The sequence below is a fragment of the Aphelocoma coerulescens genome, chromosome 10 (assembly GCF_041296385.1).
Source record: "Aphelocoma coerulescens isolate FSJ_1873_10779 chromosome 10, UR_Acoe_1.0, whole genome shotgun sequence".
Classification (NCBI taxonomy): Eukaryota; Metazoa; Chordata; class Aves; order Passeriformes; family Corvidae; genus Aphelocoma; species Aphelocoma coerulescens.
Window position 1 is genome coordinate 3856519 of NC_091024.1, and position 21143 is coordinate 3877661.

Sequence of the window (21143 nt, forward strand, 5' to 3'; positions counted from 1 at the left end):
TTACTTTTCCATAACCTGTCTGTAAGTTTTGTACACAAGAAAATCAGCCCTTCAACAAGATCAGCATAATACAGTAATTAATAAGGTTGTGTGAGCTAGAGGTGCCATTATGTCAGTCTTGTCTGCTGGGAGTGTGCTCGGGTTGTGTGAGCATTTCTGGGAGCAGAACAGCCTTTCTCATACTTCAGATTTTACAGTAGTCATTTGGGCAAATGCCACCTGGGCCACCACAAAACAGCAGGAGAGAAGTTTGCTGGTGATTGTGGTTCTTAGAGTTCACCTGTAGGCTGAGAAACAAGTCCCCTCCCTGTCACTTTTCTCCTGCAGTCAGCTGTAAGTTTGCTGCCTTGTTGATTTTCATGTAGAGCTTCAGCAGTTGGCAGCATTCCTGTCATAGCTGTCCCTACCCTGGCATGACTTCCTCAGCTCCTGTCAAGTGGGTCTCCATCAAATGAACATGTCAAGAAGGACATGAGGAGTCCTGAACCAGCACAGGTGTTTTATCAAGAGGAGAGGAGTCTGTGATAGGTACCTGACCATTAGGAGGATTTCTTTCTGTTTGTATTGTTCTTTTACATGGAAAACGTTATTTAAAAGCATTGAAAAATATGTGATCACTAAAGTAGGAGTGCAATTTCATATAGCTTCAGAATATGGGGGGGGGGGGAACCCTGAAAAATAAACTTCAACAGGAAAGATTTTGCTTATTTGACAGTGGCACCTATGTGCCCCTGTGTGATCTTTGAAAGCTGATGGTCCTTGTCTTTCAAAGACATAATGCCCATCCTTTCATTACTCTTGTTTTTCCACTGCATGTGCTGAAGTGAGACCAATTTTTAAAATTGCACGGTAAAGCGTTTAAAAGAACCTTCATTTGGATGTTTGCAAATACATTTAATAAGTTAATTAAAAAAAAATAATGCCAGATATACTTCCCAGAAATTGGAATCTCTTTTTCTATTATGCACCTGAGGCATTCTGCACGTTGGACTCTGGCTGACCTGTCACACTGTTTGTGCTGGATGGGGACCATGTGGTGTGCTGTGTGAAGGTGGAAAAATCCAGTGTATCCAGGTGCAAATTTTGAATATGCATTCAGTAAAGCTTTCATGAATTACCACTATTTTATGGACTCCAGGAAATGTATGGACTGGTGTTAATGCAAATTTATAAGTAGGCCCAGAGATAATTAACGTGTCAAAATGTCTTGAAGATTGTCTTCCCCTTCACACTTTGTGCCTATTGTAGATACCCATATTTGAAAGGGTGATGTTTAGGGTTGCAAAACTGGAGGTGGAAGAGCTCTATAAAATGCATGAAAATTTGCCTTTGGGCACTAAGATAAAATTCTCAGCTGTGCTACTCTCACAATGCACTTCATCCCTCTTCCTGAGGTCAGATTCTCATCTGTAAAATGGACATAATGCATAACCTTAAAAGCTGCAAAGAGAAAGTTTAAAGACTTATTGTATTTGTATTGTGAAAATACTCTCATTATGTCTGTGCCAAGTTTTCTTTGCACAACTAAATGCAAGGACTGAGTATTTAAATACCATACTGTGGAGAACATTTTCTAGTGATTATAATTTATAAATTACTTTATTACATACTAGGATATAACTTTTAGGTTCTTCATTGGAGATGTTAGTATAATCAATGATATTTTTAAAAAAGAATATCGTGTTTCTAATAAACTTTTTAAAGTATGCCATTCCTTCTTTTTTGCCTATGTTGAAATTCTGCCTTTATCTTTCTTCCAAGCCCTGGCAAGTGTTTGCTTCAGGCTGGCTACTGAGAACGTGGGCAGTGTGCTAAAATTTATATTAGTTTCTTGGTTATGTTTCCTCTCAGAACTTCTGTGTGTTTCCCAGGTTCTGTGGCTTTTGAGCTGTTTGCCAGCTGCACGTGCAAATCTTCAAGTTATAATTCTCCAGACCACTTAGAAATGGAGGGAATTGGAGTGATGCTAAACATTTCTCAGTGTAGTTTCCATTTAAGATGGGGCACATTCAGAGGAATGGATATGTATTGAAAGTTCAGATTTATATATTTCCATCTACATAGTCACACGTACTTTTAAATCTTGGAAGACAGCTAAATACTGGAAACTCAGGGACAAGTTTTTCATATTTTTGCTCCTGGTCAGCTGTCCTGGATGATTGGACCAAAATGCTCTTAAAAGCTGGTTAGAGACTTGGACTGCCTGCTTGCCTGAATATCACCCAAGTGAGTGCATAGCCTTCCTCCCTGTTCTCAGGACTGTATCTTCTCTATATTCTTATACTGGAGAATGTGGGACAATATTTGCCACTGCAGATAAGCAGATACAGGGCTTGTATGGTTCTGGTTGAGCAAGCATGAATGAAAATCTGGGCAACTAAGTCTACATTTTCAGGTGCATTGCCAGTGATGTAATGCACCAGTGTTTGCAGGATGTGCTTATCAGGGTTTTAAAAGGGTTTCTCTCTTTGCTGGACATTTGTCTGTCAAAATAGTAGTTTATGGAATATCTCCCAAGAAAGTAAAATGGTTTGCTGTTGTTCAGAGGAGAGGCCAGAAGCAAGTGCTTCTGTTGTCAAAGTCAGCAATGGGATAAAAAGGTACCCTGGCACTCTGGGGTAGGTCATCAAAACCTGTTCGCAGGGAGTAAAATAGAATTTGTGTGGAGTTTTTGTAAAACCATCTGAACAATGTCATTAACTCAGAAATTGAAAAATAGCAACTTAATTATGCTTTAAGTACTTCAATGGTGATTCCTTTTAGCAGGAACGTGTAGGTGCTGTCCTTAGCAGTTAGGTGCAGAAATAGCTGTAGGTGCCAGGTATTCTAATGCAGCTGCTTTCTGCTTGGAGTAGTTAGGGGGGGAACCACGATTTCTTCTCCATGCCCACAAATTCCATGTTCCCTCTCTTACTGCTCACAAAGAAGGAAGGAGGTGATACAGACTCTCTTCAGTGCCAAAAGCCTCAACTAGCTCATAGGTGCCAAATAGCCAAGCAACATTTCATCCCTTCCTGGATGCCAAAAGCCTCAAGTATCCCTGCTCCACCTGCCAAAACCTCCAACTCTGTCCTGACAACTCCTGCAGTGCAGGCCTGTGCTGTCAATATGAAATTTTGCAACACTCTGACAATGGAAAAATCTGGATGCAGTATAATACTGAAAAACATGCTGAGATTTGCCTTTAGTTTAGTATGAAAATGAATTGTGCTGTAAATATTTCCTGTGTGTGACGCTTGTGCATGCCTTATTTTCCAAAATTTGAATTTATTCAAAAATTCTGTAGAATGAAAAATATATTGCAGAATAGAACACTGAGATGTCTGAAGTCCATCTGAGCCCCCAGATGTATTTTTTCATGTAGCTCAATAAGTCCACTTGCCTTTTGGCTGATTCCTTGCTGGTGATTCACCTTGTTACTGAGCTTTACCAGCCTGTATTTCTGAAAAGTTCTTGTTATTCTGGTGCATGGGTTCCACTTTGCCGTGAGTTTGCAGTGCTGAGGCCAGGTGCAAGGAATAGGTAACTGAAATAATGTTAACAATTTTGAAACTAATTAGTTCTAAACATCTGCTTAAAATAGCTGCATTTACTCCCAGGTGTTTTTTATCAGTCTAAAATAATGATGCATTGTCTTTTCTCTAGGATTTTAAAATTCCAGATATGTTCTTTTTAACATACAGAATAATACATAATTTACTTTGGTACCTAGAAGTAAAAGATTTATTAAACTCAATGACATATACAGTGCACAATTAGGTAACATATAATGCACTCAGCAATAGTAGAAATATATCAGGAAATATCTTGAAATCTGTTTTAAGGAAACAAGTGGAAGTTTTAAAGCTAAAACTAGGTAATGTAAGATCTTTTATTTATAATTCTTATTTGTCTGGAAATATGTTTTGACTGTTCTTCTATTTAGTTGCTGCCACAAGTGAAATAGTTTTTCCTAGATCTGTAATCTGCATTCTACACCTCACTTAGAGAACAAAATACAGGTGTAAATCATTTTTGTATGTGACCTTAGCAGTGAAAGAGATTTCTAGTGTAGCTTGTTGCAAAGCTCTAGACATAACAGCCAGAGTTAAAAGTGAAGGGTACAGTTCTGAGGCTGAGTAGCATATCCAGTGATTATCTGCAGGTAAATACTTGTTCTTTCCTGCTCGTGGATACAGTCATCAGTGCAATTTGATACCTCTTCCCCCAAGTGTAGTGTCTGGAAAGAAGAATCTGGGAAATGCATCACAGAGCTACTCAGGCAGGATATTTTCCCTTCAGTGCCATAATTCCTTGTGCTACCTCTGTTTGGAGCTGTTGTAGGCATGAGGAGGAGCAAATGGCACAGTGCAGTGCTGCACATGAAGATTAGTGAAGAGCAATGTACCCTTGTGCCTTGGAAGTCTCTGAAAGTCAGGATAGTGTTAATAGTATTTATGGGTTGTGAAAGTGGGAAGAAGCAATGAAAAGGAAATGCTTCATCTCTGTTCAAAACACCATCAAAGATGAAATTCGCTCCTGGGAGAAGGGCCAGCACTGAGCTTTGGGTGTTGCTTAATTTAGGCCTTTGGTGGTACTGAAGTGGTGTTTATACCCTTCAGCAGGTTCTCTCCCTTGGATGAATCTGAAGAAGCTAAATTCTGTGTCTAATTATAAGAAATGTAATTATAAGAAATGCATTATTAAGTAGTGGTATGCTATAACTGTGCCAGTGTAACTCCTCTTGGTGATTCTCCTTCGGACTTGGCAAGCCTTAGTGGATTAATACCAACCACTTCAGTAAGAAGCCATGAGAAAAACAAAAGCACGGCCACCCAGAGAGCTGAAGTGACACTGGCATAGCAGCAGGTGTATTGGTAAATATTCCTCCATATCCAAGTCCTTACTTGAAACGTCAAAGACTTTATTTCGTGAGCCACATCACTTCAACCTGTTTGAATGGAGCATTTTCATGTATCTATCACGATCTCTGTCGCATTGGGACATCTGCTGCCCAGAGGTTACCCTGAAACTCTTCTAGAACCTGACAGAGCTGGGTACCTTGCCCTGGGGAGGTGCTCAGGGGCTGTCAGAGGGCAGGATTTGTGTTGACATGTGCATGGCAGAGGGACTGTCACCTGGGGCCTCGGGCAGATGGATCTGTGTGCCAGGTCTCGACATTCCATTGCACATACTGCTGCAGTAACTCTCGTGTCAAATACTACGGGCTTGCCTTGTGTTTGTTTGTGTTTAAAGAAAAATTGTATGCTATAAACTCTGTGAAACAAACATTTAAGGTATCAGAGCATTTCTCTTGAGAAGCTGAATCTTTGTTATGCTGAATGTTAAACATTTACATATCCAAGCCTTATGTAATGGATGTCTGAATAATAATAAAACTGCATAAACTGACCTTCGTTCTCTGGCACCACTTCTCCTTTGAAGTCTGCATGACCAAATTCAAGACAATTATGTCATCCTTCATAACAGCCAAACAAAAGTTTGGCCAAATAATCTTTTTTTCTCCATCTGACAGCACTGTGTTTGATTTTTGTATTGTGTGTCAATGTAGCTGTTGTTATTTACTGGGTGTTACAAGTGACAGTAAAAATCCCCTTGTTTTGGAGTAATGATCAGCCCTGTTAACATCTGGATTTCATTTATGTTACCTCAGTGCCCACTTCTGCTATACTTGGTTACTTTGAGCAGTAGGTTGCAAGGCGAGTATGGCCTGAGAACACATACACAGGAATAATTTGCAGAACATGGCATTACAGTGTGTGCCCATATGTGCCAGAAGCAAAAACAGAGCCCGGGACAGAAGGAGGGAAACTGGCACTAACACTTTCCCCTCTGTTCAAATCTACCAGTGCCACACTTCAGTGAAGTTCCCTGTGGACAGGACTGTCTCTGTCAGTTAAGGGTTGTCAGCAGAGAACTCAGGTTGCACATTACTGGGCCTCAGACCCCGAGGAAACCTTGGCAGACTGTCACCTCAGTCTTTGAGGTTCTGCCTATGTCACCAAGTGCTTCAAAACCCAGGAGTCTATTTTCCCTTACCCCCTGATTCAAGTGATCCTTGCCCAGGTCCATGTTTAGTGTTGTGACTTTTTTGCTTTCAAAAGGAGTTAGATAGGGATGAAATATTTTGAGTCTACCCTTACCCTGTAAACCATATTTCTGCAGAAACTTGGTATAGACCCTTAGCTATTGCTTTGGCTGTGATGTTTGCATCCAAACCTGTGTTCACATGGGGTCCAACTCCTTCCAGCATGGCTGGGTCCAGTGGAAGTGTGATGTCTTTTCCCACCCAGCTTTACGTAAAGAGCAGCAAACCATCTAGGTTGTGTTTATAGCTGGTTTAAGTTATTTTTTCTCTGGATTCACTGCAGCACTTGTGGCTTTGTTGTGTTACATCCTTGGGTGCACATGTGCACGTCCGTGCACACATTTACATTTGTGCTGGGACATAAATACTTCCACAATGAGTATGCAAAATGTGTGTGTTGCACTTTATCTGTTATGAAATTAAACCACTAAAGGAAAAGCTATTCTAATATGGTCCAAAGGTTCACTGCTGAACCGTGTTAGAATTATGACTGAAGACAATAAAAACATTAAAAACTGAAGTTAAGCAAGCTGTGAATGCAGTCCTGATGTACAATAATATATTCTTTTGTGTCCAGTTGTAATTAGCTCTCAATTTAATTCCTAAATGAGTTTCCAAGGCTTTGTTGGTGTAAATCATGACGTTGGTGATCTTTTCTTTATCTTACTTCAATTTGGTGCCATGGTGAAGACAACTGTAATGTGTACAGTTTATGAAACCAGACAGCTAGTAAATCAGTATTATTTTGTTAGTAAATTACTAAGTCAGTGCAAGCTCCTTTAACTCTTTCCCATGGGACAAATAGTTTGAACTAGCTGGAGCTTAAATCAACACTGTGGGCACTGAATTAGTCAATGATTCTGAAGAAGGCTTTGTTGGCATAAAGTTCTGCTTTGATCCTCATAGTATTTACAGCTTTTTAACTAGATACAGTTCAGAACAATGGCTTTTATCAAAGCAGTTTGGGAAGTGAACAACTGGACTTTGTTTAGGGCTTTAGATGACATTCTGTCTGTTAATATCATGTGGCTGGTTTTAATACAATGATAAAGTTAGGATTGTTGTAGGCATTGTCACTGCTTTGTCAAAAGAAACTAGCTATTCTAAAAAAGAGCGGCATGTGTTGCCTTTTTAATATCACAAGTTTAATCATTTCTCAACATGTTAACACCCAATCATTTCCTTTGGGCTTGCAGAGGACAAACTAATTTTGCACCCATAAATTTGCAAGAAGTGACTCTTTTGTTCATCTTGATTCATTTTCGTGTGCCGAGTGACTTGTTGGGAAGTGCTGAGATTTTTTTGTCAAGACTGAAGGCAGTTGGTTCCATTTTCAGTGTCAGACATTTCAGAATTGGCTTCTGATATAAAGTAAACCTAACATCAGTGTGAAAATTCCTCGGGGATCTTGGCAGAGCTGGGCTCTATAACTTTTGGAATGGTAGATTGGCCTAAGAATGCTTTTAAAGCTTTACGGTAAGTGATTGTAAAATTTGTAAATTTATAAGAGCAAGAAAGTTAAGGAGCCACTGATGTTTTTAGACCAATTTCTGTAATTCAGTCTTCAAACAGAGATGCTAATCCTCTAATAAACAATCTACTTTTTTTTTTTTGACAAGTTGACCACTGAAGTCAATGGGAATAAAAAAATTGGCCTTAAATAGTTGTTTCATTAAAGCTTGGATCAAATCTTCACGTTCTCTCCTTTGTGATGCTTTTGGGGCAGAGTAAATATTGGTCAATATTCTCTGTCACCTGAGAAAAATAACTCACTGCCTCACTTTTATCCACAGTCTGGCTTTCATAATGATGCCAAAAGCCATTACTTTATGTTAGCGGTATTTTTATGTGCAGACTATCGCCATGGTGGTTAGAGAAATTGGTGTTTTAATCTTGAGCTGGGTGTAATATAGGATTCTAAAAGTTCTGTTTCATTCTAACAAGCCCATCATGTGTTTGAACATGATGCCTTGTCCACGTGCTTGAGATTGTTTGGTTCCTACACAGCGTGTTGGGCATAGAGGTGTTGGGAATGAATGACAGTGGGTTTGGGCAAAGCAGTTCTTTGGCAGGAGGCAAAACTCATGTACACTGGATCTTCAAAGACTCTGCTTTTTGCCCACCTAATTATTATATATTAAAACAATAAATTTGAAATATGGTAAATAAGCAGCAAAGGAACATAATTGGTACTGTTAATGCCGAACAGTAAAACATATACAGAACAATTTTTTTTTTTTTCCCCTCTCCTTTCCTTTTTCCTGTTTTTCCTTTAGAACTCCAGAACTACCCGCTCAGATGAAGATAAGGATGATTCCTGGGATGCCTGGGGGGCCTGGAGTGATTGCTCACGGACCTGTGGAGGGGGAGCCTCCTACTCTCTGAGGAGATGTTTAAATGGCAGGTAAGCCACATGCTGATGTGTGTGTGTGTGTTCTGCAGCTCTGCCACATTTCCAATCCTCTTCTGGTTGCTTCTGTTTCTGAGAGCAAGTGCTGTGTACAGATAAATCAAATGTTATAAAATACTGCTTTTAATGCATGTTTGTAATAAATAAATAATTTAGGCTTTCACTCTGAACTTGAACATGTTATGAAATACAACTGTGGAATAGCAGGAATGATTTATTTAGTATTTAGAGAGGGGAGTTCTCAAATGTTACTCATATGTAACTCAAATGGTGAGTTACCTGTGTACAAATTAGCCTGCACTTGGACATGATTTGACATAATGCTCAAGTGCTGCTCATGTGGATGTATCAAATGCTGCTTTCTGTTAGGAAAGGAGAGGACAGGAGACCATAGTCTCAAATTGCACCAAGGGAGATTTGGGTTGGACATTAGGAGGAATTTCTTCACAGAAGGGGTAATTAGACACTGGAATGGGCTCTCTAGGGAGGTGGTGCAGACACTGTCCCTGGCTGGGTGTGTTTAAGGAAAGACTGGACCTGGCACTTGGTGCCATGGTCTAAATTGACATGGTGGGTGGTGGCTCACAGGTTGGACTCAGTGATCCCAGAGGTCTTTTCTAATTGATTTCCAATTGACTCTCCAATTCTTCCCTGCCAGTTCTTTCTCTGCAGTGGTCCTGGTAGCCATGTCTTCATGGATGAGTCTTAGTGTGGCTTGAAGAGAACAGCACATGCAGTGAAAGCCTTTCACCTCAGCAGTAAAACTGGGCTAGTATAGGATTTATTGGGACAATCCTAAAAGTAGGAGTAATGCATGAGGCCTGTAGTGAGGCAAGAAGAGATCCCAGCCAGCTTTGAGGCATCTGTGCTGGCATCCATAATTGCTTGTTTTACTTGAACTATTTCTAAACATTTTTAAAACTGATGGTTGTGTTTAAATTTTTATTTAGTTGAGATTTTTTAAGTTAAATGCAGTATCATCCAGGAAATCACTTTTTCTTAAAGAAGGTTTGGAGCGTGATGTGCTAGTTAAGGGCACACTGTGTGAAATACAGAGCTGAAGATGATTGATTAAAGCACTGCCTGTTTCTTTTAGTGAAAAATGCACAAAGATCTTTGAGAAAAGTAACAGTTCCAGTAAGAAGCCTTGATACTCTACCAATGTGTTAGGGACTGTGAAACAAGCTCAGTAAATTCTAGCAGTATAAATTCCACTGTGGTTTTATTAATATTTTTAATGTGTTCCCCTGTGAAAAACATGTGTTTTCCATACTTTGACAAATGTCTAGTTTAAAAGGTTTTTTCTATGTTTGATTTTTGTAGTAATGTCCAGGAGACACACAATTGTGAAACAAAGTTTTCATGTTTGTATATATCGTAAACATTTTTAACTTGCATGTTGTGATGCAGTGAGACTTGCCAAAGATTGGAAATTTGAGACTTGCAATTTGAGCTGGTTGAATTCTTGCTTCAGGCATCCATTTTTTTTTCCTTTTCAAATGCTATTTTTCAATCCCTCTGACACATTATAAAAAAAAATATTATTTATTATCAATTTTCATGCAAGAAGCAGAAAATTTAGTCTAAGAAATGTAAATTACCAGCTATATGTGCACTCATTCTTTAATGTAAGGCACATCCTTTTGGTATGAAAGGTTTATTCCAAAACACTGCTCCTGATTTTAGAGAAATCACTAACTCTAATTGCTTGTCCAGTCATTTGAAATATGTTTTCCCTTCTTTCAAAGGCTTGATTTTGCCATTTTTAACATAGAGGAGTATCTTACACTGTGCAAAAGTTCTGGTTCATTATTGAGAAGCTTGGCAGAGTGTATCTTTAAAAAAGGTGTGAAACGCAACCTCCCCAGATTTATGAGACCACAATAAATAACCATGACTCTATTATATGCCTGTTATTTCTGCTACTAACAACAGAGGGTCTGAATTGCCTGGATTTCAGGATTCACATGCACTGGGCACATTATGCCTGCAGTCCATGAGAATTCTGTTTAATTTAAAATTATGAAGCACATATTCTAATCTTCTCCTCTAGGTCGCATCCCATTTATTGGAAATAACTTGGTTGTAATCAGCATAGATCAGGATTAGAGAGGCACTTTTCACAAAATAAATGTGTTTTTCATAAGGTTTGCAGTAAATTGGGCTTGCAGGGAAAGTCACACGTTCTTTGCTGAAGAGAGACAGCAGTGTAACGAGTTGAATCCCCAGATCCCCTTTGTATATAAACTTTGTATTTTGAGTCCAGATTATGGTAGGGCAGTAGCAATAAAAGTCTAATTTTCGAGAGAATAACTAGCTGTGAAACAGGCAAGGTTGTGTTTTGCTGTTATACAGTGTAACCATTTTTACCCTTTTTTTTAGGAACTGTGAAGGTCGGAATATTCGATACAAAACCTGCAGTAGTAACGTGAGTCTGGCCTTTAATCCTGTTTTACTCATTCAAAAATGTGTTAAAGTTTAAGAAATGCTGCTTCTTATTTAAAACCTTATGGTGCATAATTTTCTTTCCATCATTATTACCATTTTTAAACATTTCAGTCTGCATGACACCATGAGGTCTCAAATTTAGACTTCCCAAATGGACATTTTCTTTTGAAATTATAGTGCCAATTGTGATTCAGAATGTTTTATATCACTTGTTAGGAGAGTTACACATTTTGGAGGATTAACAAATCAGTTCTTGTCTTAAACTAGCAAGTGGTTTTCCTGGGGGTGCTGTCTTTTAGATGAAGCATTAAACTGAGCTCTGGATCATTTGTGATCATTAGTGATAGGGTGGCACTCTTCATGTGAGCAGAGGGGTGCATGGGTCCCTTTTAGATCTTAAATAGGATAATTACTCCTTATATTCCCTCTGTTTGCCTAAACCCAGGTCTTTATATGTCTGTATGCAAGCACATGCATATTTAGGTGCACTGGCACAGACAATTTCCATGAGGGAGTGTGAAGCTGGAGTTTTGACCATACAGTTGCTGTTACTGTGCTGCAATCACATTTTATTTTTAATTTATTTTTATGGACATGTTTTATAAAAACCATTCACACACAGCAAACTTGATGACTCGTGTTCCACTGATCTGTAGTCCTGCTTTGTGCTGTTTAAACAACTACTGCCCTCCACCCCAGGTCTAGGCTGTCCAAGGTGAGCAGCTCAGGCAGGACTTTGTGGTGCTCTTGGTCTACATAACACGTGTGCAAACACAGTCATTCAGGGTGGTTTGTGGTCTGCACTCAGCCCCTTGCACGGCTTACCTTGCAGTACAATGTGGCAGTCATGGAACCTATTCCAGAAGAGACACCAGGTAGATAAGTAATTAATAATAGCACTAAAAGGTGAGGCCTGAATTTCCTTTGGGTTTAATTATACCCAGACAAGAGCAGGGGATGCTCAGCCATTACCAATCCCGTGATTGTTGCCAGCAGCAGGCAGCTGTGGAGTGTGACATGTTCTCCTTAAGACACTGGAAGTTGCCCAGTAAATATATTGACTCAATGCATCTCCTAGGAGAACATGCTTTTCAGTTTGCCACACCTACAGTGGCTGGTGTGCCAGTTGGCTCCTGCCCTCCTGGAGAACAAGGGTTGCTCACACCTTGAGTTGCTCTGCACTCTGCTCCTCAGGGTTGGATGGATTTTCCACCACAGCAGCCCGCAGCCGAAGCTCCTGCTGGCAGAAGCAAGGGGAAGTGATAAATGAATCAGTCCCAGGACATGCATAAATCAGATTCTGGAGACAAACCCTGTCCCTTGCCCTCTCAGAAGAAAAGGCCCAGCAGCTTGGTGCACGATGGCCTGCGCTCATAAATAAAAATGCTACCTGCAAAAAATACCATGATCTTGAAAAGCTGTGTGATAAGATAAAGTGCAGCCAGTGAGGATGTAAGCAATGAGCAAACTGCCCCTGAGTGCTCCACTGCTTATCTAAATGTCTGCTTGTGTGCACTGTACACAGCAATAGACCTCTGCCTGCTGGGTCCTGTGCGCTGCAGCTTCCTGCAGGAGTGCAAAGAGGTCATCTTAGATTTCAGATTTATGCAGTAGAAAGCTGATGGAAATGAAGGCACTTTGTGCTTCGGCATCGAGAAAATGTAGATGATTTCCATATCCTCTTGGAACTCCCAGAGAGTTTATCTGAAGTCACTGCAGCCTGTTTTTTAACTTTAGGACTTATTTTAAAGCGATAAGTGGCAGGCGCCTTGTATGGGAATCTGTTTGAATTTATGATGATTCAAATGTTAATTTCCAGACAGGAAACTGCCTTTACAGTTCTGCTTTTGGGGCATGTCTGAAAGGGATCAGGTTTCCATTTCAGTTCAGATACAGTCAGAATCTCTCAGGAATGGTTTTTCCTAGATTATGGGTCAGATAATGAAGAACTCTTGAGAAAAATGTATTTAATGAGATTTCCACTGTTAATACAGTTGATCTTTGAAATTGGCATTGCTGAATTCCAACCCCACATTAGATCTGAGTTAACCTTGAAACAGGACCTTACACCTGATGTAAATCTGAGACTACTAGGCCAGTTTAGTTTCAAATTATATAATTTTCTCAAAAGCATTATTTCTAATCAATGCTTTTCACTTTAGGAGTGAAACTGTAGTTTGAAAATTAAGAGTTTATACTAGCTTCTTTCCATATGAATAGGTATTACTGGTAACCACATGAGACATTTGGTATAAATACCCAGTGTAAAGCTGTCTGCAAATGTAATTTTGCTACATGATACATTACACCACTAACATCTATATTGGGGAGTACAAATGAAGCACAACTTAATATGTGTGTCATTCTAATGAAAAGAACAAGAATCATTTTACCAGAAAATTGGTTTCATGTGGATTTGTAATGGAATAGTAGTAAGTTCATTGAACCCAAGCATAGTTCCAGAATAATATTAGTGATATTTCAATCAAAAAATTAATTCAAGGTCTTAGCAACAAAATAATTGCTAAGATTAAGGCATATGTGTAGCCTGCTTATCTTTCTATCATAACTGAGATGCCAGGTGCATGATTTCCTAAAACTGCATGTGTGCTTTCAGCCTTCCATATAGAAACTTCAGAGAAATAAACCATCTATTGTATGTTGTTCAATGAGATTTTCAGTCTTTCTTGCCCCCCTTTTTTTAAATTTCAATTTTTGTATATAGTGTTACATTCTAATGCTATGATGTGCACTATGTGGAAGTGTTTAAGTTAATCCTTTAGGGTCCTATTCACAGAACAAGTTATTTGGGCCATTTCCCCATAAATTTCACATTCTTGTGTGCCAAAAAGTCACTTATATTTTTGCCTGAGTGATTTTTCTACAGTCAGAAAAAGCACTATTTTGTAAAAGATAGCCCCATGTTTAATTCCATTATAAACTTTTATTATATGCAGAGAATGCTCACACTTGTTCAACACATTCATCTGTAATTGTCCCAGCATCCACTTAACCAGCTAATTTATCCCATTCAGAAAATCTTGGCTGTACTCTGTCTACTTTAGACTATAATATTTCACCTTGAGTTACATAGTTTCTCTCTAATCTGTTCATTTATTTATTTTATATTTATAATGCTGATGCACCATAAGGCTCCCTTGGCTGGAGTAGTTTCCAGCTCAGGTATCTTGATTCTACTTAGATGTGGCCTGAAAACTGTGTAGGAAAAACATGGAACCTGAAGCTAATTTCAAAAAGAAAACAAAACAATGACTTCATCAGTTTTGGCTGGGTTTCAACAAAATGAGATTCAAAGAATAAAATGAGACAAAGGGCTAGACTTTCTTTGGTGTCATCATTTTTACTGGGAATTTTCTTGCCTTCTCTTTTGTGCTTTTTTCAGTGGAGTAATTGTTGGCAAGAGTCACAGGGTCTGATGCAACCTTCATATTTTGCACATGAACATTGCCTCCAAAGATACAGATTTCCCAGGTCAGCTTTGTTTTCAAAGGCTGAGGGTGCTCTTTGCCAAAACTCAGAGATACATTTCATAAGAAGCCAGCCCTTGGATGCAGTAGTTTTTAATCATCTGTCACAAAAAGAATGGGAATATATATATATATATATATATGTGTTTTTAATCTGCATGGTAGTCATGTCTAAAGCATCTTTTTCAGATCTGTCTAATATGTTCATAAATCATGTCATAAATACGCTTCATTCCACTGCAAGGTCTGGGTGTGATTATTTTTGCCAACATTTTCATGTATTAGACCTCATAGATATGTCTTCAGCTCCTTATGCAGTGTATGAACCTACAAATGGCCTGGCCATGCTTTGGTGGATTGAGCGTGAGACAAAAAACTCTTGCTGAAATTAAGAAATTGGAGAAATCCTGAAATTAATAATAATAAGAAAAAAGAAATATTGATATATAATAATACATAATAATAATAAAATAATATATAATAATATATAATAATAAGAAAAAAAAAGTGAAATATTGAGAGGAAAGAGGGAATGCTGGAATGAATTGATTGGTGTCTGAAATAGATTGAAAACAAAGAGATGCACAACAAGATGAGGGCTGGGGCCCACGTATTGTTGTCTGATATTATGACCTTGCCCACTTCCCAAACATGGTTCACCCTTGTGTGCCCCTCACATCTTTGCCATGCCTTTTCCTTTCTGTTTTTTAAACTACCTTTCGCTTTTCCAACCCAGTCTAATGGAATTAAACTGATGTTTACAAGTCCTCTTGTTTTCTTGATTGCATTCATTCTGTGCTTAGTTGTCGTCCTCTTTAAACTCCTTTCTTTACACAAATATTTATTGTTCCCTGAATCCCAATCTGGACTTGGTTGCCATCCAAATTCTTATATAATGCAAATGATAATAATTTAGCTCTTTGATGCCCCTCTCTGATGCTCTTTTCATGCTCCTGCTTTTGAACAGAGCTCAAACATAAAGCAGGTGGAGCTGGCATGTGAATGGAGCTGCCAGAATCACTTTGTGTTCTTTGAAGATGCCAAAAGAGAATAGGGAGATGAGAATTCACTTGCTCTGAAGCAGCCAGGAGGGGAGTGGAAGGAAGGAGCTGCATTGTGTGGAATCAGTGAGAAACATACAGTAACCAAGGGCTGACATCCTGACTTTGTGGTGTTTGTGTCTTGGCATCGCATCAACACCCGGTGATAATGGATTGTAACAACAGCCTGTCAGACCTCAGCTGAAGGCCATCACTCTGCCTGTTTTATGGATTGCTCTTTAATTCTTTGTGATGAAAATGTAGCTGTGCATGGCTGAGTAACACTGCTCCCAAATATAACTTTACCTGAATCTAATGTCCACTTACTATTATTTTGATCCTTAGCTGCTCCTCTGTTTACATCAGTGGAAGGGAACCATATGGTATCCATATGAACTCTGAAGTCCTCTCTGCTTTTTAGACCTGCTGTTGTGGAAAATGAGAGGTGACAGATCAGTCAGAGCCACAGTTCTGCTCTCGTTTACACCAGTGCAAACTTGGTGAATTTCTCGGGAGTGACACTGCAGTGAATATGTGTGGCTTCTCACAGTATTTACTTGACATTTGTAGAAGCTCTCACTTAAGGGATTTTGTAGAGGTAAAACACTCCCTGTGTCTTATTCCATCATTGTATAGGTTAAAAAATATGGCTCAAACTAGCATTATACCAGATTAAAAATAATACAAAATGTGTTAGTATCGTTCTGAATTATTGTCACTGTACGGTCTAGCACTAAACAGAGCTGAAAATTTTAGCTGGGAAAGCTCAGTGAATTGCTCAGTGCTCAGCTGCAAAAACTCCATGTGTTGGTCAGTAGATGGATACTGATTTTTAAAGGCATTTTACATAGATCACAACCAATTCAGAGAGAGCTCTAGACTACTGTTTGCCACAGTGAAAAAAACCCCAAGCTGAGTGCAATACTGTTGGGGGCGTTGGACTGAAATCCAAACCTTTCTCCTGTATATTTTACCCTCCATTCCTGTGTGACACACTTGCTATTTTGTCAGCTTTATTCGGGGCAGGTTCAGTTCGCTGATAAGGTTGAAGCTGCGTTTGGGATCAGTATTGTTAACTAATACTTAGTAATAAGTTCCATGAGTGCGGCTGACACATCACAATCTTTCAGTCTTCCATCCAATGAAAACAAAACTTTGTTAAAATCAGCCTCACATCTGGCTTATATGTGCAGTTGGAATTCTTGGAAGAATATCCTTTCAGTCTGGCATATGGGCTCTCTGACACTGGACATACTTTCAAATGAAGTCTGTAGTGAGGAATTGTTTGACACAGTAACTCCTTTGCCAGTACTTTACCAAAGTTATTTTCAAATCAATCAGTATTCATCTCCATTGCTGTCACCATGGTTTAATATTAACATCATTGTTTGGGTGCAATGCTTTATGTAGAAAAAAATATTTTAGAACATTTTATTTGAAGCAGTTCTCGTATTTGGTCTTTCAGCTGTGTGTGCTGAGGCTCTGTGTGGGGGAAGGTACGGAGCTGTCTCATTAGAACTGGAAATGCATGGTCAATTGTTACCAGTGTGAAGTTTATTTTATTCCAACAAAATAAGCCTTACTGCTTCCATGAGGTGAAGGTTCTTTGTAATTAGACTACAGGACTAAGCACTGAAAATTCCTCATAATGATCTTGTCCCTTTTGCAAGCAGAGCTGAACATTTAATTAGACAAATTTTATTTTTTTTATTTATATATAGCATTAATACCTCTTTCATTAGTCTGATATGTGAATTGATGAATGAGTATAGAGCCCTCCGAAATCCATTAGTGGGAAAAGCTACTGAAAAGAGGAATATAAAATATCAGACATCTCCTTAGAGTCACTTAAAATACATAGATTCCTTTTGAAGCTAATTCTTACTATAGAACCAGACTTTAATTGTATTCCCTGGTGTCATAAAAATTAGCATTTTTAATTATCCTCTCGTATCAGTTATGTTGTTATTGCTGGAATATGCATGATATTCTGTACTTGCACTCCAAGCAATGGATTAAACAACATAAATTGTTTTAACATACACAGTAAAACTTTGTAGTGTGGCATCTTTGTCAAAGCAGATCAGTTCTTGAACCAAGCCTGCCTGAAGAGCTTCTGTGTTATTCATCAGATAACTTTACTGCAAATGCAAAGTATTCCTTAGTTTAAAAAAAATATTTTTTGGTTTGTTTTCAGGACTGCCCTTCAGATGTTGGTGACTTTAGAGCACAACAGTGTTCAGCCTACAATGATGTCAAATACCAGGGACACTTCTACGAGTGGATCCCTGTATATAATGATCCTACTGCACCGTGTGCCCTGAAATGTCAAGCTCTGGGAAAGAACTTGGTGGTGGAGCTTGCCCCAAAAGTGCTAGATGGAACTCGTTGCAATATTGAATCCTTGGATATGTGCATCAGTGGAATCTGCCAGGTATGTTCACGGTGTGAATCTAAATGGGGCCTTTTTTGTGAGGCACTTTGCTCTTGAGTGGGCACTTTGAGGTTGTTTTTCATTTTATTTATCAGCTTATATCTGCAAGTGCTGTCAAATGAATTGTAGATAACTCACCTTTTCAGGAAGACACAATTTCCTGACTGCTTTAGTCATGGATATTTTTCTATATAGATAAAAGGTCAATAAAATTTGTTCACTCTTCTATTTATGTGTGTAAAAATTAACGAACCTAGTTATTGTAGCTACAGCTTTCTTAACTTTAGTGTATCTGTGAGGATGTGATGAAATTGCAGAACCTTCCATTTCATTTTATTCCTTTTTGGAGTCCCATATAATCTCTGTTAAGGAGAAAATTGGACATTTTATGGGATCCAGCCTGGAATGGCAGGTGTGAGTGTATAGGGTCTGTCTTGTTGTATGGGTGAGTACTGTGGTTGCATGAACTGATTGTTTGAATCTTTTACTGGCAATCTACGTTTTTAGATATATTTTTTTATTTATTAGGGTTATGCTATTGACTTTATACAGTTGGTGTAAAAGTAGAGACTTATAATATTTGAGGCTTGCCAGCCTTGCCCGTGTCTCGTTAGCAAAGCAATATTGCAAACTTGTTTTATGAACAGAGCAGTTTATAGAGAATGGATATGTTATTGCAATTAGTTTTCTTTCTCTGCAAGTGGTTGTTGCTCTGTTAAATGTCTAAAATGTGTGCGAGTCAAAAATGCAGGATATGGCCCAGTGAGAAAAATAGCTCTATTATAGAGGAAAATCTGACACATTTGGCAGAAGACTGGTGCATGGATTATAGCAACATTAATATATGATCTGGACTTTGCTGTGGGTTTTATGTGACTTCTGTGTATGCCGCAGTTCCAATGCCAGCCGTGTCAACACGGAGTGCATCTGCTGCCTCTGAAACAGAAGAATTCCTCACAGAGAGACTGCATTTGTCAATAGGACTTCACTGTGGGATCCAGCAGTGTTTGTTACCCTCTATTTGAAATAAGATATACCTCTAGAAACTCTGGGAATGCTTGCCAAATAAGATATTTCTTGTGCCATGTTCTTAGTGATGCTCCTACCCTAATAAAAAGGCTTTCACCCAGGAGGATGGCCCAGCCTTTCCTAGGAGGTGCCTCCACAGCAGCCTTTGCTGTCTGTGCCCACTGCAGCCCGAGGCTGGATCTGAGGGAGCTCTGGGCTTTTCAAGGGCTTGTGCTCAGGGTGCTGTGGGCTTGCCAGTGACTCCCATCATGACTTCGAACACCTTCTTCCATCTTTCATACGAGGCATGAAATTCTCTTTGCCCAGAGTGGATCAAATTTCATGAAGAACAGTTGGGAGGAATATTTAAAAGGGCTGCTTTCAGTGTTTCCTCTTAGCATTTTGTAGTATTCGTGTGTATGTATGTTGTAAAATGCTTGGAAATGTAAGTAATCCATTTTTAGAATAAATGAAGGTAGTGGAGATGAAATTAATCATTCTAGAAGCAGGAACTGGAATTCTTACACTGTTGGTGAGAATCAATTTCTTTTCTCCATCTCCCATTTTTATTTTTTAATTATTTCTTCTAATTTCACAAAAATATTCTTCAGTGTGAGGTAACATCTCCCGGAAAAAAACCTGCAACAAACATGTTTAGAATATGTCCTGTGCTGTGATTTACTCAATTTTTAAAATTGATTGCTGAAACTCATAAACAGTTCAGTGTTTTCACTTTATTTTCTTGAAGTCACTGGCTATTCCTGAGGTATTTTTGCACAAATTGAAAATTTCTGCTTTTTAAATTATATATTTGATAATTTAGTGTTGGATAATTTTATTGAGGTAAAAAATTGAACTAAAATTCAATTAAATTAAATGAAGACTCACTTAAGTAACCTTTCCTCTTTGCAAACTCTTTTGGGGGCAGAGTGAAAGGTTTCTTACTTGTGAAAGGGACTGTGGGAGGTGGGGACCTCCTCAGAAACCAACACAGAGCTTTGTGCTACTCCTGTTTGAGCAGGAAAAGAAAACAAATTGACGTCTAATCTTTCCCAGAAAAACATGGTTATTTAGTCAACTGCTTTTGAGAGAGAGACAGCACGGTTGTGATTCTCCACAATTGTTGCTGTAAGATCTGTCTGGCGGGTTCTGACATGTAATTGGCACAGCCAGCAAATTACTTGGCAACTGTTTTAGAGCTAACTCCTGTAAATGAGCACATCACACTGCTGATGTGGGTATCTTCACTTCTATGCCTGGGAGCACCAAAAACTTGCCATAAGGAGACTGGTGCTGGTTTTGCTCATTTATTGTCTCAAAGTTAACTCAACTTTCCCTCCTCCCCAACATGATTTCACTTTTATCTGTGTTCTGGTTCCTGGTAAGGTAGAGCTGCATCACTACTTCTGCCTCTTGTTCAGACTCACCTTGGCAGCACATGAATTTACAAAGATGGTGAATTCTTGCTCTCCAGCTTCAGTTCTGATCCTTTGCACTTCCCTCATCAAGAAAATCAAGCTAAATAAGCTCTACCAAAGAAAATTGTGAGATGACAAAGCTGCACTCTGGATAGGAGGTGTGAGGCTTTACAGGAAGTGGAAACTAAAGATGGTCAAGCAGGGAAAAGTCTATTGGGAAAGTTAGTAAGATATTTTGGGTTTGTTTGAGGCTTAACTCAGTCAAACCATTTGATCATGTTTTAGTCTGCTTCTGCCCTGCTTCTGTTACCAGCCCAGATATCTGGGGCTGTGGTGTTAGATGGGGACAGGTCAAAACTTCATGGCCAGGATTTTCACACTTCTGATATTTTTTCTAGGCTCTGCACAACTCCCAAAACATTTTTTCATATAATGTGTTCCTGCTGTGCCCATCTGGATGTGGGTGGAGATGTCTAAAAACATCTGCATGTCAGACACATATGTGGGCAACATTTACCCAGTTACTCCGCCTGCTTTGGGGCCCTGCCTCAACTTGGGTTTTGTTTTTAATTTGTGCAGACCTGCTTTTTTCTACCAGAGTGCAGAATGGGGTGTTACTTGTGCCAGCACCTGAAATGGTTACAGTGATAATTTTCCTAATATGGAGTAATATGTTTGGACAACAAATGCACGCATCACCCAAAAAATCTGGAGTCCTAAGGAGCAGCCTGAGTAGTTCTGTCCTAGGCTGTCACAATTAGGTCAAAGATGATGTAAATCCTGCCCTGAACTTTCCATTTAGTGTCAGC

General features: G+C 39.0%; 1 protein-coding gene across 8 annotated transcripts in view; it reads left to right on the plus strand.

The window, feature by feature from the left end:
- The window catches only part of ADAMTSL3 (ADAMTS like 3), a 180353-nt gene that overhangs the window by 75596 nt on the left and 83614 nt on the right, over positions 1 to 21143 (plus strand). For all 8 annotated transcript variants that reach the window (XM_069025491.1, XM_069025495.1, XM_069025493.1 and 5 more), the window contains 3 exons: positions 8365 to 8492; positions 10881 to 10926; positions 17672 to 17908. In XM_069025491.1, the coding sequence (XP_068881592.1) occupies positions 8365 to 8492; positions 10881 to 10926; positions 17672 to 17908 (411 nt within the window). The remainder of the gene's footprint in view (positions 1 to 8364; positions 8493 to 10880; positions 10927 to 17671; positions 17909 to 21143) is intronic.